Source organism: Panulirus ornatus, chromosome 4 (assembly GCF_036320965.1).
Source record: "Panulirus ornatus isolate Po-2019 chromosome 4, ASM3632096v1, whole genome shotgun sequence".
Lineage (NCBI taxonomy): Eukaryota > Metazoa > Arthropoda > Malacostraca > Decapoda > Palinuridae > Panulirus > Panulirus ornatus.
Genome location: NC_092227.1, coordinates 34,411,597 through 34,432,353, shown reverse-complemented (window position 1 = coordinate 34,432,353; position 20,757 = coordinate 34,411,597). Strand labels below are relative to the sequence as shown.

Genomic DNA, 20,757 nt, shown 5'->3' with positions numbered 1-20,757 from the left:
TTGATAGACCAGAACTAAAATGTAGAAATTTCGAAGTCTTATATCTAAATTAGAAACTTCTTCAATGAATCGTTTCATTTTAGGGGATCGCATATATAACTGAATTGCATGAAAAGCATGTCAAATGGAATCTATTACATACTTAGTAGAAGTGAGTAAGACCAAGGGAGCATGAGTGGAAACTTAATAATTTCTACTGTGAACGATAAATGATAATGAAGAGGACTATGATGTTCAGGGTAAATATGACTGTCTCATCTAAGATCACCAAGGAGTTAAGAAGTACGTTAATTTCTGGTATTATATTCGAAGTACAACAAAAAAGATTCCTTTTCCTTCCGCCATATTAACCGCTTGAGGATGTAAATACAATTTGCGACCACAGTAAACATAGCGAACAAACCTTTTAGCAAGTGAATTCCCCTTCATGATGATAATCACATTTTTTTTTTTCAAATGCTATAGAAATTAAGTTAGATCGATATTGGTAAGGGAAATTAGATGAATTCTTAAGTTCATTTTTAGAGGTATTTTACTCAGTGCTACCCCACATTTCCCCAGGTCATGATAGTCCTTCCCAGTATCACTAATTGTTGCTGTAAGATTGAAATTAATGGTCTCGATCTCTCTTGACTAGTCTGATTATCTTGTCCAAAGTATAAGTCGTTCACTGATTTACGTTTCATCCAGATCCATAAGTTACTTTTGTGATGCACCTTTCGAAGACCTAGACTCAACTCATCAGCACTTGCAGGCAACTTAGGAAACTTTTTTATCCACAGTGTTGGTAGTAGTGATCCTGTGTTTGGCGCGCCACGGGAAGAAGTCTGTGTCGTACCCTGATTTGGACCGAGAGCTGGTAAAGGAGACAATGGGAGGCACCGACCTCGAAGGTTTCGGCGAGAAGGACGTCACTCACTTCGACCTTAAGTTCCTGCAGGTCACCCCAGATGGTTACCTTATAAGTGGTGAGTCGCTTTTTGTTACACAATATTAAGGGAAAGTTACTCGTAACTGTTGCGCATGTATTGATTCTCACTCGTACATTCCATGAGCCTCCGTGGTATAACGTGTAGCGTACCTGACCATGACATATTCATAGGACACCCAAGGTCGAGTCCATAGATTCGAGTCCTGAATGTGGCAGTCGGTCTGCAGCCCCCTCACCTAAACATCTTCCCTTAGGGGTTGATCGATAAAATGGGTACCTGGTTCAGGATAGGATAGAAAGTATATATATACATACATATATATATATATATATATATATATATATATATATATATATATATATATATATATATATATATATATATATATATATATATATATATATATATATATATATATATATATATATATATATATATATATATATATATATATATATATATATATATATATATATATATATATATATATATATATATATATATATATATATATATATATATATATATATATATATATATATATATATATATATATATATATATATATATATATATATATATATATATATATATATATATATATATATATATATATATTTATATATATATATATATATATATATATATATATATATATATATATATATATATATATATATATATATATATATATATGTATATATATATATATATATATATATATGTATATAAATATATATATATATATATATATATATATATATATATATATATATATATATATATATATATATATATATATATATATATATATATATATATATATGTATATATATGTAAATATATATATATATATATATATATATATATATATATATATATATATATATATATATATATATATATATATATATATATATATATATATATATTCAGTTGATATACATCAAAGAGACGAAGCTAGGACGCCATTTGGTAAACATGTGATTGTCCAAAACATGCTTTGGACAATCACATGTTTACCAAATGGCGTCCTAACTTCGTCTTTTCGATGTATATCAACTGACTGTTATATTTCTCTCTTGTGTCTCCCCTGATGATGTGATTATTACACGAAAGTGCACTTGGGAACTTTTCGTGTTTCATTTCCCCGTGGACTCATAGGAATATATATATATATATATATATATATACATATATATATATATATATATATATATATATATATATATATATATATATATATATATATTTTTTTTTTTTTTTTTTTTATACTTTGTCGCTGTCTCCCGCGTTTGCGAGGTAGCGCAAGGAAACAGACGAAAGAAATGGCCCAACCCCCCCCATACACATGTACATACACACGTCCACACACGCAAATATACATACCTACACAGCTTTCCTTGGTTTACCCCGGACGCTTCACATGCCTTGATTCAATCCACTGACAGCACGTCAACCCCTGTATACCACATCGCTCCAATTCACTCTATTCCTTGCCCTCCTTTCACCCTCCTGCATGTTCAGGCCCCGATCACACAAAATCCTTTTCACTCCATCTTTCCACCTCCAATTTGGTCTCCCTCTTCTCCTCGTTCCCTCCACCTCCGACACATATATCCTCTTGGTCAATCTTTCCTCACTCATTCTCTCCATGTGCCCAAACCACTTCAAAACACCCTCTTCTGCTCTCTCAACCACGCTCTTTATATTTCCACACATCTCTCTTACCCTTACGTTACTTACTCGATCAAACCACCTCACACCACACATTGTCCTCAAACATCTCATTTCCAGCACATCCATCCTCCTGCGCACAACTCTATCCATAGCCCACGCCTCGCAACCATACAACATTGTTGGAACTACTATTCCTTCAAACATACCCATTTTTGCTTTCCGGGATAATGTTCTCGACTTCCACACATTTTTCAAGGCTCCCAGGATTTTCTCCCCCTCCCCCACCCTATGATCCACTTCCGCTTCCATGGTTCCATCCGCTGACAGATCCACTCCCAGATATCTAAAACACTTCACTTCCTCCAGTTTTTCTCCATTCAAACTCACCTCCCAATTGACTTGACCCTCAACCCTACTGTACCATTTAATAACCTTGCTCTTATTCACATTTACTCTTAACTTTCTTCTTCCACACACTTTACCAAACTCCGTATATATATATATATATATATATATATATATATATATATATATATATATATATATATATATATATATATATTTAAATGAAAGCCGGCAAGGCAGCAGGTTTGGATGGTATTGCAGTGGAATTTATTAAGAAAGGGGGTGACTGTATTGTTGACTGGTTGGTAAGGTTATTTAATGTATGTATGACTCATGGTGAGGTGCCTGAGGATTGGCGGAATGCGTGCGTAGTGCCATTGTACAAAGGCAAAGGGGATAAGAGTGAGTGCTCAAATTACAGAGGTATAAGTTTGTTGAGTATTCCTGGTAAATTATATGGGAGGGTATTGATTGAGAAGGTGAAGGCATGTACAGAGCATCAGATTGGGGAAGAGCAGTGCGGTTTCAGAAGTGGTAGAGGATGTGTGGATCAGGTGTTTGCTTTGAAGAATGTATGTGAGAAATACTTAGAAAAGCAAATGGATTTGTATGTAGCATTTATGGATCTGGAGAAGGCATATGATAGAGTTGATAGAGATGCTCTGTGGAAGGTATTAAGAATATATAGTGTGGGAGGCAAGTTGTTAGAAGCAGTGAAAAGTTTTTATCGAGGATGTAAGGCATGTGTACGTGTAGGAAGAGAGGAAAGTGATTGGTTCTCAGTGAATGTAGGTTTGCGGCAGGGGTGTGTGATGTCTCCATGGTTGTTTAATTTGTTTATGGATGGGGTTGTAAGGGAGGTAAATGCAAGAGTCCTGGAAAGAGGGGCAAGTATGAAGTCTGTTGGGGATGAGAGAGCTTGGGAAGTGAGTCAGTTGTTGTTCGCTGATGATACAGCGCTGGTGGCTGATTCATGTGAGAAACTGCAGAAGCTGGTGACTGAGTTTGGTAAAGTGTGTGGAAGAAGAAAGTTGAGAGTAAATGTGAATAAGAGCAAGGTTATTAGGTACAGTAGGGGTGAGGGTCAAGTCAATTGGGAGGTGAGTTTGAATGGAGAAAAACTGGAGGAAGTGAAGTGTTTTAGATATCTGGGAGTGGATCTGTCAGCGGATGGAACCATGGAAGCGGAAGTGGATCATAGGGTGGGGGAGGGGGCGAAAATTTTGGGAGCCTTGAAAAATGTGTGGAAGTCGAGAACATTATCTCGGAAAGCAAAAATGGGTATGTTTGAGGGAATAGTGGTTCCAACAATGTTGTATGGTTGCGAGGCGTGGGCTATGGATAGAGATGTGCGCAGGAGGATGGATGTGCTGGAAATGAGATGTTTGAGGACAATGTGTGGTGTGAGGTGGTTTGATCGAGTAAGTAACGTAAGGGTAAGAGAGATGTGTGGAAATAAAAAGAGCGTGGTTGAGAGAGCAGAAGAGGGTGTTTTGAAATGGTTTGGGCACATGGAGAGAATGAGTGAGGAGAGATTGACCAAGAGGATATATGTGTCGGAGGTGGAGGGAACGAGGAGAAGAGGGAGACCAAATTGGAGGTGGAAAGATGGAGTGAAAAAGATTTTGTGTGATCGGGGCCTGAACATGCAGGAGGGTGAAAGGAGGGCAAGAAATAGAGTGAATTGGAGTCATGTGGTATACAGGGGTTGACGTGCTGTCAGTGGATTGAAGCAAGGCATGTGAAGCGTCTGGGGTAAACCATGGAAAGCTGTGTAGGTATGTATATTTGCGTGTGTGGACGTGTGTATGTACATGTGTATGGGGGGGGGGGTTGGGCCATTTCTTTCGTCTGTTTCCTTGCGCTACCTCGCAAACGCGGGAGACAGCGACAAAGTATAAAAAAAAAAAAAAAAAAAAAAAAAAAAAAAAATATATATATATATATATATATATATATATATATATATATATATATATATATATATATATATATATATATATATACATATATATATTATCCCTGGGGATAGGGGATTAAGAGTACTTCCCACGTATTCCCTGCGTGTCGTAGAAGGCGACTAAAAGGGGAGGGAGCGGGGGGCTGGAAATCCTCCCCTCTCGGTTTTTTTTTTTATTTTTTTTTTTTTTTTTTTTAATTTTCCAAAAGAAGGAACAGAGAATTGGGCCAGGTGAGGGTATTCCCTCAAAGGCCCAGTCCTCTGTTCTTAACGCTACCTCGCTAATGCGGGAAATGGCGAATAGTTTGAAAGAAAGAAAAAGATATATATATATATATATATACATATATATATATATATATACATATATATATATATATATATATATATATATATATATATATATATATATATATATATATATATATATATATATATATATATATATATATATATATATATATATATATATATATTTTATCCCTGGGGATAGGGGAGAAAGAATACTTCCCACGTATTCCCTGCGTGTCGTAGAAGGCGACTAAAAGGGAAGGGAGCGGGGGGCTGGAAATCCTCCCCTCTCGCTTTTTTTTTTATTTTCCAAAAGAAGGAACAGAGAAGGGGCCAGGTGAGGGTATTCCCTAAGAGGCCCAGTCCTCTGTTCTTGGCGCTACCTCGCTATCGCGGGAAATGGCGAATAGTATGAAAATTTATATATATATATATATATATATATATATATATATATATATATATATATATATATATATATATATATATATATATATATATATCAATCTATTTATTATACTTTGTCGCTGTCTCCCACGTTGGCGAGGTAGCGCAAGGAAACAGACGAAAGAATGGCCCAACCCACCCACATACACACGTATATACATACACGTCCACAAACGCGCATATACGTACCTATACATCTCAACGTATACATATATATACAAACACAGACATATACACATATACACATGTGCATGATTCATACTGTCTGCCCTTAATCATTCCCGTCGCCACCCCTCCAGAGATGAGATGACAACCCCTTTCCCCACATGTAAGCGAGGTAGCACTAGGAAAAGACAAGAAAGGCCACATTCGTTCACAGTCAGTCTCTAGCTGTCATGTATAATGCAACGAAGCCGCAGCCCCATTTCCACATCCAGGCCCCACAAAACTTTCCAAGGTTTACCCCAGACACTTAACATGCCCTGGTTCAATCCATTGACACCACGTCGACCCCGGTATACCACATCGATCCAATTTCACTATTCCTTACACGCCTTTCGACCTCTTGCACATTCAGGCCCCGATCACTCAAAATCTTTTTCACTCCATCTTTCCACCTCCAGTTTGGTCTCCCTCTCCACCTCTGACACATATATCCTCTTGGTCAATCTTTCCTCACTCATTCTCTTCATGTGACCAAACCATTTCAAAACATTCTCTTCTACTCTCTCAACCACACTCTTTTTGTTACCACACATCTCTCTTACCCTTTTCTTTCTTACTCGATCAAACTACCTCGCACCACATATTGTCCACAAACATCTCATTTCCAAAACATCCACTCTCCTCCGCACAACTCGATCTATATCCCACGCCTCGCGACCATATAACATTGTCGGAGCTACTATTCCTTCAAACAAACACATTTTTGCTATTCGAGATAAAGTTCTCGCCTTCCAGACATTTTTCAACGCAGCCAGAACTTTCGCCCCTTCCCCCACCCTATGACTCACTTCCACTTCCATGGTTCTTTCCGCTGCCAAATCCACTCCCAGATATCTAAAACAATTCATTTCCTCCAGATTTTCTCCATTCGAACTTACCTTCCAATTGACTTATCCCTCAACCTTACTGAACCTAATAACTTTGCTCTTATTCACATTTACTTTCAGCTTTCTTCTTTCAGAGACTTTACCAAACTCAGTTACCAGCTTCTGCAGTTTCTCACCCGATCAACCAGTTCTTGACTCATTTCCCAAGCTTTCTCATCCACAGCAGACTGCAAACTAGCCCATCTCTCCAAAACTCTTGCATTCACCTCCCTAACGACCCCATCCATAAACAAATTAAACAACAAGGGAGACATCACGCACCCCCTGCCGCAAAACGACATTCACTAAGAACCAATCACTTTCCCCTCTTCCTACTCGAACACATGCCTTACATCGTCGATAAAAAAATTTCACTGCATCCAGCAACTTGCCTCCCACACCATATAATCTAAATGCCTTCCATAGAGCATCTCTATAAACTATATCATATGCCTTCTCCTGATCCATAAATGCTACATACAAATTCATTTGCTTTTCTAAGTATTTCTCACATACATTCTTCAAAGCAAACACCTGATCCACGCAACCTCTACCACTTTTGAAACCACACTGCTCTTCCTCAGTCTGATGCTCTGTACATGCCTTCACCCTCTCAATCAATACCCTCCCATATAATTTCCCAGGAATACTCAACAAACTTACACCTCTGTAATTTGAGCACTCACATTTATCGCATTGCTCTTGTGCAATGGCACTATGCAAGCATGCCACCAATCCTCAGGCACCTCACCATTAGTATTACATACATTAAATAACCTTACCAACTAGTCCACAAGAAAGTCATCCCCTTTTTCAATAAATTCCAGCCACAACCACCCAAACCCTCTGCCTTGCTGGCTTTCATCTTCCGCAGAGCTTCCACTACCTCTTCTCTGTTTACCAAATCATTCTCCTTAACCCTTTCACTTTCCAAACCACCTTGACCAAAGCACCCTATATCTGTCACTCTATCAACAAAAATATTCACCAAACCTTCAAAATCCTCACTCATTTTTTCTTTTCACATCACCACTACTTGTTATCACCTCCCCATTAGCCTTCTTCACTGATATATATATATATATATATATATATATATATATATATATATATATATATATATATATATATATATATATATATATATATATATATATATATATATATATATATATATATATATATATATATGAATTCATATATGAAAACTACTATTGACGTTTGTGTAAATAAATTATACATTTCCCTTTTCCATACCCAGAGGTTGAACCATTATTTGACATTCATTTTTCATTTCATTTCAAACTAGAAGTTTCAGTTTTCTAAATTATTTCTTACATTTTTCATATGTATATATATATATATATATATATATATATATATATATATATATATATATATATATATATATATATATATATATATATATATATATATATTATTATTTTATTTTTTTATTATACTTTGTCGCTGTCTCCCGCGTTTGCGAGGTAGCGCAAGGAAACAGACGAAAGAAATGGCCCCCCCCCCCCATACACATGTATATACATACGTCCACACACGCAAATATACATACCTACACAGCTTTCCATGGTTTACCCCAGACGCTTCACATGCCTTGATTCAATCCACTGACAGCACGTCAACCCCGGTGTACCATATCGTTCCAATTCACTCTATTCCTTGCCCTCCTTTCGCCCTCCTGCATGTTCAGGCCCCGATCACACAAAATCTTTTTCACTCCATCTTTGCACCTCCAATTTGGTCTCCCTCTTCTCCTCGTTCACTCCACCTCCGACACATATATCCTCTTGGTCAATCTTTCCTCACTCATTCTCTCCATGTGCCCAAACCACTTCAAAACACCCTCTTCTGCTCTCTCAACCACGCTCTTTTTATTTCCACACATCTCTCTTACCCTTACGTTACTCACTCGATCAAACCACCTCACACCACACATTGTCCTCAAACATCTCATTTCCAGCACATCCATCCTCCTGCGCACAACTCTATCCATAGCCCACACCTCGCAACCATACAACATTGTTGGAAAAACTATTCCTTCAAACATACCCATTTTTGCTTTCCGAAATAATGTTCTCGACTTCCACACATTCTTCAAGGCCTCCAGAATTTTCGCCCCCTCCCCTACCCTATGATCCACTTCCGCTTCCATGGTTCCATCCGCTGCCAGATCCACTCCCAGATATCTAAAACACTTCACTTCCTCCAGTTTTTCTCCATTCAAACTCACCTCCCAATTGACATGACCCTCAACCCTACTGTACCTAATAACCTTGCTCTTATTCACATTTACTCTTATCTCTCTTCTTCCACACACTTTACCAAACTCAGTCACCAGCTTCTGCAGTTTCTCACATGAATCAGCCAACAGCGCTGTATCATCAGCGAACAACAACCGACTCACTTCCCAAGCTCTCTCATCCCCAACAGATTTCATACTTGTCCCTCTTTCCAAAACTCTTGCATTTACCTCCCTAACAACCCCATCCATAAACAAATTAAACAACCATGGAGACATCACACACCCCTGCCTCAAACCTACATTCACTGAGAACCAATCACTTTCCTCTCTTCGTACACGTACACATGCCTTACATCCTCGATAAAAACTTTTCACTGCTCCTAACAACTTTCCTCCCACACCATATATTCTTAATACCTTCCACAGAGCATCTCTATCAACTCTATCATATGCCTTCTCCAGATCCATAAATGCTACATACAAATCCATTTGCTTTTCTAAGTATTTCTCACATACATTCTTCAAAGCAAACACCTGATCCACACATTCTCTACCACTTCTGAAACAACACTGCTCTTCCCCAATCTGATGCTCTGTACATGCCTTCACCCTCTCAGTCAATACCCTCCCATATAATTTACCAGGAATACTCAACAAACTTATACCTCTGTAATTTGAGCACTCACTCTTATCCCCTTTGCCTTTGTACAATGGCACTATGCACGCATTCCGCCAATACTCAGGCACCTCATCATGAGTCATACATACATTAAATAACCATACCAACCAGTCAACAATACAGTCACCCCCTTTTTTAATAAATTCCACTGCAATACCATCCAAACCTGCTGCCTTGCCGGCTTTCATCTTCCGCAAAGCTTTCACTACCTCTTCTCTGTTTACCAAATCATTTTCCCTAACCCTCTCACTTTGCACACCACCTCGACCAAAACACCCTATATCTGCACCCTATCATCAAACACATTCAACAAACCTTCAAAATACTCACTCCATCTCCTTCTCACATCACCACTACTTGTTATCACCTCCCCATTTGCGCCCTTCACTGAAGTTCCCATTTGCTCCCTTGTCTTACGCACTTTATTTACCTCCTTCCAGAACATCTTTTTATTCTCCCTAAAATTTAATGATACTCTCTCACCCCAACTCTCATTTGCCCTTTTTTTCACCTCTTGCACCTTTCTCTTGACCTCCTGTCTCTTTCTTTTATACATCTCCCACTTAATTGCATTTTTTCCCTGCAAAAATCGTCCAAATGCCTCTCTCTTCTCTTTCACTAATACTTTTACTTCTTCATCCCACCACTCACTACCCTTTCTAATCAACCCACCTCCCACTCTTCTCATGCCACAAGCATCTTTTGCGCAATCCATCAATGATTCCCTAAATACATCCCATTCCTCCCCAAGTCCCCTTACTTCCATTGTTCTCACCTTTTTCCATTCTGTACTCAGTCTCACACAAGTCTCGTTCCCAAGCTCACTTACTCTCACCACCCTCTTCACCCCAACATTCACTTTTCTTTTCTGAAAACCCATACAAATCTTCACCTTAGCCTCCACAAGATAATGATCAGACATCCCTCCAGTTGCACCTCTCAGCACATTAACATCCAAAAGTCTCTCTATCGCACGCCTGTCTATTAACACGTAATCCAAAACGATATATATATATGTATATATATATATATATATATATATATATATATATATATATATATATATATATATATATATATATATATATATATATATATATATATGTATATATATATATATATATATATATATATATATATATATATATATATATATATATATATATATATATATATATATGTTATCCCTAGGGATAGGGGTGAAGGAATACTTCCCACGCATTCTTCACGTATCGTAGAAGGCGACTAGAGGAGACGGGACGGTAGCGGGGGGCCAGAAATCCTCCCCTCCTTGTATTTTAACTTTCTAAAAATGGGAAACAGAAGGAGTCACGCGGGGAGTGCTCATCCTCCTCGTAGACTCAGACTGGGGTGTCTAAATGTGTGTGGATGTAACCAAGATGTGAAAAAAGGAGAGATAGGTAGTATGTTTGAGGAAAGGAACCTGGATGTTTTGGCTCTGAGTGAAACGAAGCTCAAGGGTAAAGGGGAAGAGTTGTTTGGGAATGTCTTGAGAGTAAAGTCAGGGGTTAGTGAGAGGACAAGAGCAAGGGAAGGAGTAGCAGTACTCCTGAAACAGGAGTTGTGGGAGTATGTCATAGAATGTAAGAAAGTAAATTCTCGATTGATATGGGTAAAACTGAAATTGGATGGAGAGAGATGGGTGATTATTGTTGCATATGCACCCGGGCATGATAAGAAAGATCATGAGAGGCAAGTGTTTTGGGAGCACCTGAATGAGTGTGTTAGTGGTTTTGATGCACAAGACCGGGTTATAGTGATGGGTGATTTGAATGCAAAGGTGGGAAATGTGGCAGTTGAGGGAATAATTGGTATACATGGGGTGTTCAGTGTTGTAAATGGAAATGGTGAAGAGCTTGTAGATTTATGTGCTGAAAAAGTACTGGTGATTGGAAATACCTGGTTTAAAAAGCGAGATATACATAAGTATACGTACGTAAGTAGGAGATATGGCCAAGGAGCGTTATTGGATTACGTGTTAATTGATAGGCGCGCGAAAGAGAGACTTTTGGATGTTAATGTGCTGAGAGGTGCAACTGAAGGGATGTCTGATCATTATCTTGTGGAGGCTAAGGTGAAGATTTGTATGGGTTTTCAGAAAAGGAAAGTGAATTTTCGGGTGAGGAGGGTGGTGAGAGTAAGTGAGCTTGGGAAGGAGACTTGTGTGAGGAAGTACCAGGAGAGACTGAGTATAGAATGGAAAAAGGTGAGAACAATGGAAGTAAGGGGAGTGGGGCAGGAATGGGATGTATTTAGGGAATCAGTGATAGAGTGCGCAAAAGATGCTTGTGGCATTAGAAGCGTGGGAGGTGGGTTGATTAGAAAGGGTAGTGAGTGGTGGCATGAAGAAGTAAGATTATTAGTGAAAGAAAAGCGAGAGACACTTGGACGATTTTTGCACCGGAAAAAATGCAATTGAGTGAGAGATGTATAAAAGAAAGAGACAGGAGGTCAAGAGAAAGGTGCAAGAGGTGAAAAAGAGGGCAAATGAGAGTGGGGTGAGAGAGTATCATTAAATTTTAGGGAGAAGAAAAAGATGTTCTGGAAGGAGGTAAATAAAGTGCGTAAGACAAGTGAGCAAATGGGAACTTCAGTTAATGGGGAGGTGATAACAAGTAGTGGTTATGTGAGAAGGAGATGGAGTGAGTATTTTGAAGGTTTGTTGAATGCGTTTGATGATAGAGTGGCAGATATAGGGTGTTTTGGTCGAGGTGGTGTGCAAAGTGAGAGGGTCAGGGAAAATGATTCGGTAAACAGAGAAGAGGTAGTAAAAGCTTTGCGGAAGATTAAAGCCGGCAAGGCAGCAGGTTTGGATGGTATTGCAGTGGAATCTATTAAAAAAGAGGATGACTGTATTGTTGACTGGTTGGTAAGGTTATTTAATGTATGTATGACTCATGGTGAGGTGCATGAGGATTGGCGGAATGCGTGCCTAGTGCCATTGTACAAAGGCAAAGGGGATAAGAGTGAGTGCTCAAATTACAGAGGTATAACTTTGTTGAGTATTCCTGGTAAATTGCATGGGAGGGTATTGATTGAGATGGTGAAGGCATGTATAGAGCATCAGATTGGGGAAGAGCAATATGGTTTCAGAAGTGGTAGAAGATGTGGGGATCAGGTGTTTGCTTTGAAGAATGTATGTGAGAAATACTTAGAAAAGTAAATGGATTTGTATGTAGCATTTATGGATCTGGAGAAGGAATATGATAGAGTTAATAGAGATACTCTGTGGAAGATATTAAGAATATATGGTGTGGGAGGCAAGTTGTTAGAAGCAGTGAAAAGTTTTTATCGAGGATGTAAGGCATTTGTACGTGTAGGAAGAGAGGAAAATGATTGGTTCTCAGTGAATGTAGGTTTGCGGCAGGGGTGTGTGATGTCTCCAGGGTTATTTAATTTGTTTATGGATGGGGTTGTTAGAGAGGTGAATGGAAGAGTTTTGGAAAGAGGGGCAAGTATGAAGTCTGTTGTGGATGAGAGAGCTTGGGAAGTGAGTCAGTTGTTGTTCGCTGATGATACAGCGCTGGTGGCTGATTCACGTGAGAAACTGCAGAAGCTGGTGACTGAATTTGGTAAAGTGTGTGAAAGAAGAAAGGTAAGAGTAAATGTGAATAAGAGCAAGGTTATTAGGTACAGTAGGGTTGAGGGTCAAGTCAATTGGGAGGTAAGTTTGAATGGAGAAAAACTGGAGGAAGTAAAGTGTTTTAGATATCTGGGAGTGGATCTGGCAGCGGATGGAACCATGGAAGCGGAAGTGAATCATTGGATGGGGTAGGGGACGAAAATCCTGGAAGCCTTGAAGAATGTGTGGAAGTCGAGAACATTATCTCAGAAAGTAAAAATGGGTATGTTTGAAGGAATAGTGGTTCCAACAATGTTGTATGGTTGCGAGGCGTGGACTATGGATAGAGTTTTGCGCAGGAGGGTGGATGTGCTGGAAGCGAGATGTTTGAGGACAATGTGTGGTGTGAGGTGGTTTGATCGAGTAAGTAATGTAATGGTAAGAGAGATATGTGGAAATAAAAAGAGCGTGGTTGAGAAAGCAGAAGAGGGTGTTTTGAAATTTTTTGGGCACATGGAGAGAATGAGTGAGGAAAGATTGACCAAGAGGATATATGTGTCGGAGGTGGAGGGAACTAGGAGAAGTGCGAGACCAAATTGGATCTGGAGAGAAGGAGTGAAAAAGATTTTGAGTGATCGGGGCCTGAACATGCAGGAGGGTGAAAGGAGGGCAAGGAATAGAGTGAATTGGAGCGATGTGGTATACCGGGGTTGACGTGCTGTCAGTGGATTGAATCAAGGCATGTGAAGCGTCTGGGGTAAACCATGGAAAGCTGTGTAGGTATGTATATTTCCGTGTGTGGACGTAAGTATATACATGTGTATGGGGGTGTGTTGGGCCATTTCTTTCGTCTGTTTCCTTGCGCTACCTCGCAAACGCGGGAGACAGCGACAAAGTAAAAAAAAAAAAAAAATATATATATATATATATATATATATATATATATATAAATATATATATATATATATATATATATATATATATATATATATATATATATATATATATATATATATTGATTTTTTTTTTACTATCCGCCACTTCCCGCATTAGCAATGTAGCGTTAAGAATAGAGGAGTGTTCCTTTGATGGAATATTCTCACCTGGCCCCCTTGTCTGTTCCTTCTTTTGAAAAAAAATAAAATGAAAGGGGAGGATTTCCAGCCACCCGCTCCCTTCCCTTTCAGTCGCCTCCTACGACACGCAGAGAATACCTGGGAAGTATCCTTTCTCCCCTATCCCCAGGGATTTTACATATATATATATATATATATATATATATATATATATATATATATATATATATATATATATATATATATATATATATATATTGCTTTTCCCCGATCTCATGCTCTGTACATGCCTTCACCCTCTCAATCAATACCCTCCCATATAATTTCCCATGAACACTCAACATACCTATACCTCTGTAATTTGAACACTCTTTTTTATCCCCTTTACCTTTGTACAATGGCAATATGCAAGCAATCCGCCAATCCTCAGGCACTTCACCATGAAACATACATACACTGAATAACCTTACCAACCAGTCAACAATATAATCACCGCCATTTTTATAAATTTTACTGCAATACCATCCAAACCCAATAACGCTCTCTGGCCATCTCTCCTACTTACATACGTATACTTATGTATATCTCGCTTTTTAAACCAGGTATTCCCAATCACCAGTCCTTTTTCAGCACATAAATCTACAAGCTCTTCACCATTTCCATTTACAACACTGAACACCCCATGTATACCAATTATTCCCTCAGCTGCCACATTACTCACCTTTGCATTCAAATCACCCATCACTATAATCCGGTTTCGTGCATCAAAACCACTAACACACTCATTCAGGTGCTCCCAAAACACTTGCCTCTCATGATCTTTCTTCTCTTGCCCAGGTGCATAAGCACCAATAATCACCCATCTCTCTCCATCAACTTTCAGTTTTACCCATATTAATAGAGGATTTACTTTCTTACATTTTATCACATACTCACACAACTCCTGTTTCAGGAGTACTGCTACTCCTTCCCTTGATCTTGTCCTCTCATTAACCCCTGACTTTACTCCCAAGACATTCCCAAACCACCCTTCCCCTTTACCCTTGTGCTTCGTTTCACTGAGAGTCAAAACATCCAGGTTCCTTTCCTCAAACATACTACCTATCTCTCCTTTTTTCACATCTTGGTTTCATCCACACACATTTAGACACCCCAATCTGAGTCTACGAGGAGGATGAGCACTCCCCGCGTGACTCCTTTTGTTTCCCATTTTTTAGAAGGTATTAAGGTATATATAGGTATATAGGTATTAAGAATATATGGTGTGGGAGGCAAGTTGTTAGAAGCAGTGAAAAGTTTTTATCGAGGATGTAAGGCATGTGTACGTATAGGAAGAGAGGAAAGTGATTGGTTCTCAGTGAATGTAGGTTTTCGGCAAGGGTGTGTGATGTCTCCATGGTTGTTTAGTTTGTTTATGGATGGGGTTGTTAGGGAGGTGAATGCAAGAGTTTTGGAAAGAGGGGCAAGTATGCAGTCTGTTGTGGATGAGAGAGCTTGGGAAGTGAGTCAGTTGTTGTTCGCTGATGATACAGCGCTGGTGGCTGATTCATGTGAGAAACTGCAGAAACTGGTGACTGAATTTGATAAAGTGTGTGAAAGAAGAAAGTTAAGAGTAAATGTGAATAAGAGCAAGGTTATTAGGGACAGTAGGGTTGAGGGTCAAGTCAATTGTGAGGTAAGTTTGAATGGAGAAAAACTGTAGGAAGTAAAGTGTTTTAGATATCTGGGAGTGGATGTGGCAGCGGATGGAACCTTGGAAGCGGAAGTGAATCATAGGGTGGGGGAGGGGGCGAAAATCTTGGGAGCCTTGAAGAATGTGTGGAAGTCGAGAACATTATCTCGGAAAGCAAAAATGGGTATGTTTGAAGGAATAGTGGTTCCAACAATTTTGTATGGCTGCATGTCGTTGGCTATGGATAGAGTTGTGCGCAGGAAGGCGGATGTGCTGGAAATGAGATGTTTGAGGACAACGTGTGGTGTGAGGTGGTTTGATCGAGTAAGTAATGTAAGGATAAGAGAGATGTGTGGAAATAAAAAGAGCGTGGTTGAGAGAGCGGAATAGGGTGTTTTGAAATGGTTTGGGCACATGGAGAGAATGAGTGAGGAAAGATTGACCAAGAGGATATATGTGTCGGAGGTGGAGGGAACGAGGAGAGGTGGGAGAACAATTTGGAGGTGGAAAGATGGAGTGAAAAAGATTTTGTATGATCGGGACCTGAACATGCAGGAGGGTGGAAGGCGGGCAAGGAATAGAGTGAATTGGATCGATGTGGTATACCGGGGTTGACGTGCTGTCAGTGGATTGACTCAGAGCATGTGAAGCGTCTGGGGTAAACCATGGATAGTTGTGTGGGGCCTGGATGTGGAAAGGGAGCTGTGGTTTCGGGCATTATTGCTGACAGCTAGAGATTGAGTGTGAACGAATGGGGCCTTTGTTGTCTTTTCCTAGTGATACCTCGCACACATGAGGGGGGAGGGGGATGGTATTCCATGTGTGGCGAGGTGGCGATGGGAATGAATAAAGGCAGACAGTGTGAATTGTGTGCATGGGCATATATGTATGTGTCTCTGTGTCTATATATATGTGTACATTGAGATGTATAGGTATGTATATTTGCGTGTGTGGACGTGTATGTATGTACATTGTGTATGGGGGTGGGTTGGGCCATTTCTTTCGTCTGTTTCCTTGCGCTACCTCGCAAACGCGGTAGACAGCGAGAAAGCAAAATAATAATATGATAATAACCATCCAAACCAGCTTCCTTGCCGGCTTTCATCTTCCGCAAAGCTTTTACTTCCTCCTCTCTGTTTACCAAATAATTTTCCTTAACCCTCTCACTTTAAACACCACCTCGACCAAAACACCCTATATCTGCCAATCTATCATCAATCACCTTTAACAAACCTTCAAAATACTCACTCCATCTCATTCTAACATCACCACTACTTGTTATCACCTCCCCATTTTCCCCCTTCAATTAAGTTCTTATTTGTTCCCTTGTTTTGCGCAATTTATTTACCTCCTTCCAAAACATCTTTTTATTCTCCTTAAAATTTATTGATACTCCCTCACCCCAACTCTCATTTGCCCTCTTTTTCACCTCTTGCACCTTTCTCTTGACCTCCTGCCTCTTTCTTTTATATATCTTCCAGTCATTTCCATTATTTCCTTGCAAAAACCGTCCAAATGACTCTCCCTTCTCTTTCACCAATAATCTCACTTCTTTATCCCACAACTCACTACCCTTTCTAATCTGCCCACCTCCCACGCTTCTCATTTCACAATAAACTTTTGCGCAATCCATCACTGATTCCCTAAATACATTCCATTCCTCCCCCACTCCCTTGCGTCCTTAGTTTTCACCTTTTTCCATTCTGTATTCATTCTCTCTTGGTACTTCCTCACACAAGTCTCCTTCCCAAGCTCACTTACTCTCACCACTCTTTTCACCCGATCATTCTCTCTTCTTTTCTGAAAACCTCTGCAAATCTTCACCTTCGCCTCCATAAGATAATAATCAGACATCCCTCCAGTTGCACCTCTCAGCACATTAACATCGAAAAGTCTCTCTTTCGAGCGCCTATCAATTAACACGTAATCCAATAACGCTCTCTGGCCATCTCTCCTACTTACATACGTATACTTATGTATATTTCTCTTTTTAAACCAGGTATTACCAATCACCAGTCCTCTTTCAGCACATAAATCTACAAGATCTTCACCATTTCCATTTACACCACTGAACACCCCATGTACACCAATTATTCCCTCAACTGCCACATTACTCACCTTTGCATTCAAATCACCCATCAATATAACCCAGTCTCGTGTATCAAAACTACTAACATACTCATTCAGCTTCTCCCAAAACACTTGCCTCTCATGATCTTTCTTCTCATGCCCAGGTGCATATGCACCAATAATCAACCATCTCTCTCCATCCACTTTCAGTTTTATCCATATCAATCTAGAGTGTACTTTCTTACACTCTATCACATACTCCTACCACTCCTGTTTCAGGAGTAGTGCTACTCCTTGCCTTGCTTTTGTCCTCTCACTAACCCCTGACTTTACTCCCAAGACTTTCCCAAACCATTCTTGCCCTTTACCCTTGAGCTTCGTTTCACTCAGAGCCAAAACATCCAGATTCCTTTTCTCACACATACTACGTATCTCTCCTTTTTCCTCATCTTGGTTACATCCACACACATTTAGACACCACAATCTGAGCCTTCGAGGAGGATGAGAATTCCCCGCGTGACTCCGTCTCCTGTTTCCCCTTTTAGAAAGTTAAAATACTAGGAGGGGAGGGTTTTCTGCCCCCAGTCCCGTCCCCTTTAGTCGCCTTCTTCGACACGTGAGGAATGTGTGAGAAGTAATCTTTCTCCCCTATCCCCAGGGATAGGTTTCAGAAGTGGTAGATGATGTGTGGATCAGATGTTTGCTTTGAAGAATGTATGTGAATAAAACTTAGAAAAGTAAATGGATTTGTTTGTAGCTTTTGTGGACCTGGAGAAGGCATATAATAGAGTTGATAGAGATGCTCTCTGGAAGGTATTAGAAATATATGGTGTGGGAGCAAAGTTGTTATAAGCAGTGAAAGTTTTTATCGAGGATGTAAGGCATGTGTACGTGTAGGAAAAAAGGAAAGTGATTGGTTCTCAATGAATGTCGGTTGCGGCAGGGGTGCGTGATGTCTCCATGGTTGTTTGATTTGTTTATGGATAGTGTTGTTAGGGAGGTAAATGCAAGAGTTTTGGAAATAGGGGCAAGTATGCAGTCTGTTGTGGATGAGATAGCTTGGGAAGTGAGTCAGTTGTTCACTGATGATACAGCGCTGGTGGCTGATTCGTGTGAGAAACTGAAGAAGCTGATGAATGAATTTGGTAAAGTATGTGAAAGAAGAAAGCTGAGAGTAAATGTGAAAAAGTGTAAGGTTTTTAGGTACAGTAGGGCTTAGAGACAAGTCAATTGGGAGGTAAGTTTCAATGGAGAAAAACTGGAGGAAGCGAAGTGTTTTAGATATATGAGATTGGATTTAGCAGCGGATGGAACCATGGAAGCAGAAGTGAATCATAGTGTGGGGGAAGGAGCGAAAGTTCTGGGAGCGTTGAAAAATGTGTGGAAGTCGAGAACATTACCTTGGAAAGCAAAAATGGGTATGTTTGAAGGAATAGTAGTTCCCACAATGTTATATGGTTGCGAGACGTGGGCTATGGATAGAGGTGTGCGGAGGAGGGCGGATGTGCTGGAAATGAGATGTTTGAGGACAATATGTGGTGTGATGTGGTTTGATCGAGTAAGTAATAATAGGGTGAGAGAGATATGTGGTAATAAAAAGACCGTGGTTGAGAGAGCAGAGGAGGGTGTTTTGAAATGGTTTGGTCGCATGGAGAGAATGAGTGACGAAAGATTGGCCAAGAGGATATATGTGTCAGAGGTGTAGGGAACGAGGAGAAAAGGGGAGACCAAATTGGAGGTGGAAAGAAGGAGTGAAAAAGATTTTGAGTGATCGTGGCCTGAACATGCAGAAGGGTGAAAGGTGTGCAAGGAATAGAGTGAATTGGATCGATGTGGTATACCGTGGTCGACGTGCTGTCAATGGATTGAACCAGGTCATGTGAAGCGTCTGGGGTAAACCAAGGAAAGTTCTGTGGGGCCTGGATGTGGAAAGAGAGCTGTGGTTTCGGTGCATTATTAGATGACATCTAGAGACTGAGTGTGAGCGAATGTGGCCTTTGTTGTTTTTCCCTAGCGCTACCTCGCGGACATGGAGTGGGGAGGGGTTGTTATTTCATGTGTGACGGGGTGGCGATGGGAATGAATTATTGCAGACAGTATGGTTTTTGTACATGTGTACATATGTATATGTCTGTGTGTGTATATATATGTCTACGTTGAGATGTATAGGTACGTATATGTGCGTTTGTAGACGTGTTTGTATATACATGTAAATGTGGGTGGGTTTGGTCATTTCTTTCGTTTGGTTCCTTTCGCTACCTCGTTAACGCTGGAGACAGCGTTATATACATGGGGAGGTGATAACAAGTAGTGGTGATGTGAGAAGGAGATAGAGTGAGTATTTTGAAGGTTTGTTGAATGTGTTTGATGATAGAGTGGCAGATATAGGGTGTTTTGGTCGAGGTGGTGTGCAAAGTGAGAGGGTTAGGGAAAATGATTTGGTAAACAGAGAAGAGGTAGTAAAAGCTTTGCGGAAGACGAAAGCCGGCAAGGCAGCAGGTTTGGATGGTATTGCAGTGGAATTTATTAAAAAAGGGGGTGACTGTATTGTTGACTGGTTGGTAAGGTTATTTAATGTATGTATGACTCATGGTGAGGTGCCTAAGGATTGGCGGAATGCGTGCATAGTGCCATTGTACAAAGGCAAAGGGGATAAGAGTGAGTG

General features: G+C 39.7%; 1 protein-coding gene across 1 annotated transcript in view; it reads left to right on the top strand.

The window, feature by feature from the left end:
- The window catches only part of LOC139764758 (DE-cadherin-like), an 83,959-nt gene extending 82,962 nt beyond the window's left edge, over nt 1-997 (top strand). The window contains exon 5 of the mRNA XM_071691623.1: nt 783-997. Within this exon, the coding sequence (XP_071547724.1) occupies nt 783-997 (215 nt within the window). The remainder of the gene's footprint in view (nt 1-782) is intronic.
- Nucleotides 998-20,757: the final 19,760 nt, after the last annotated feature.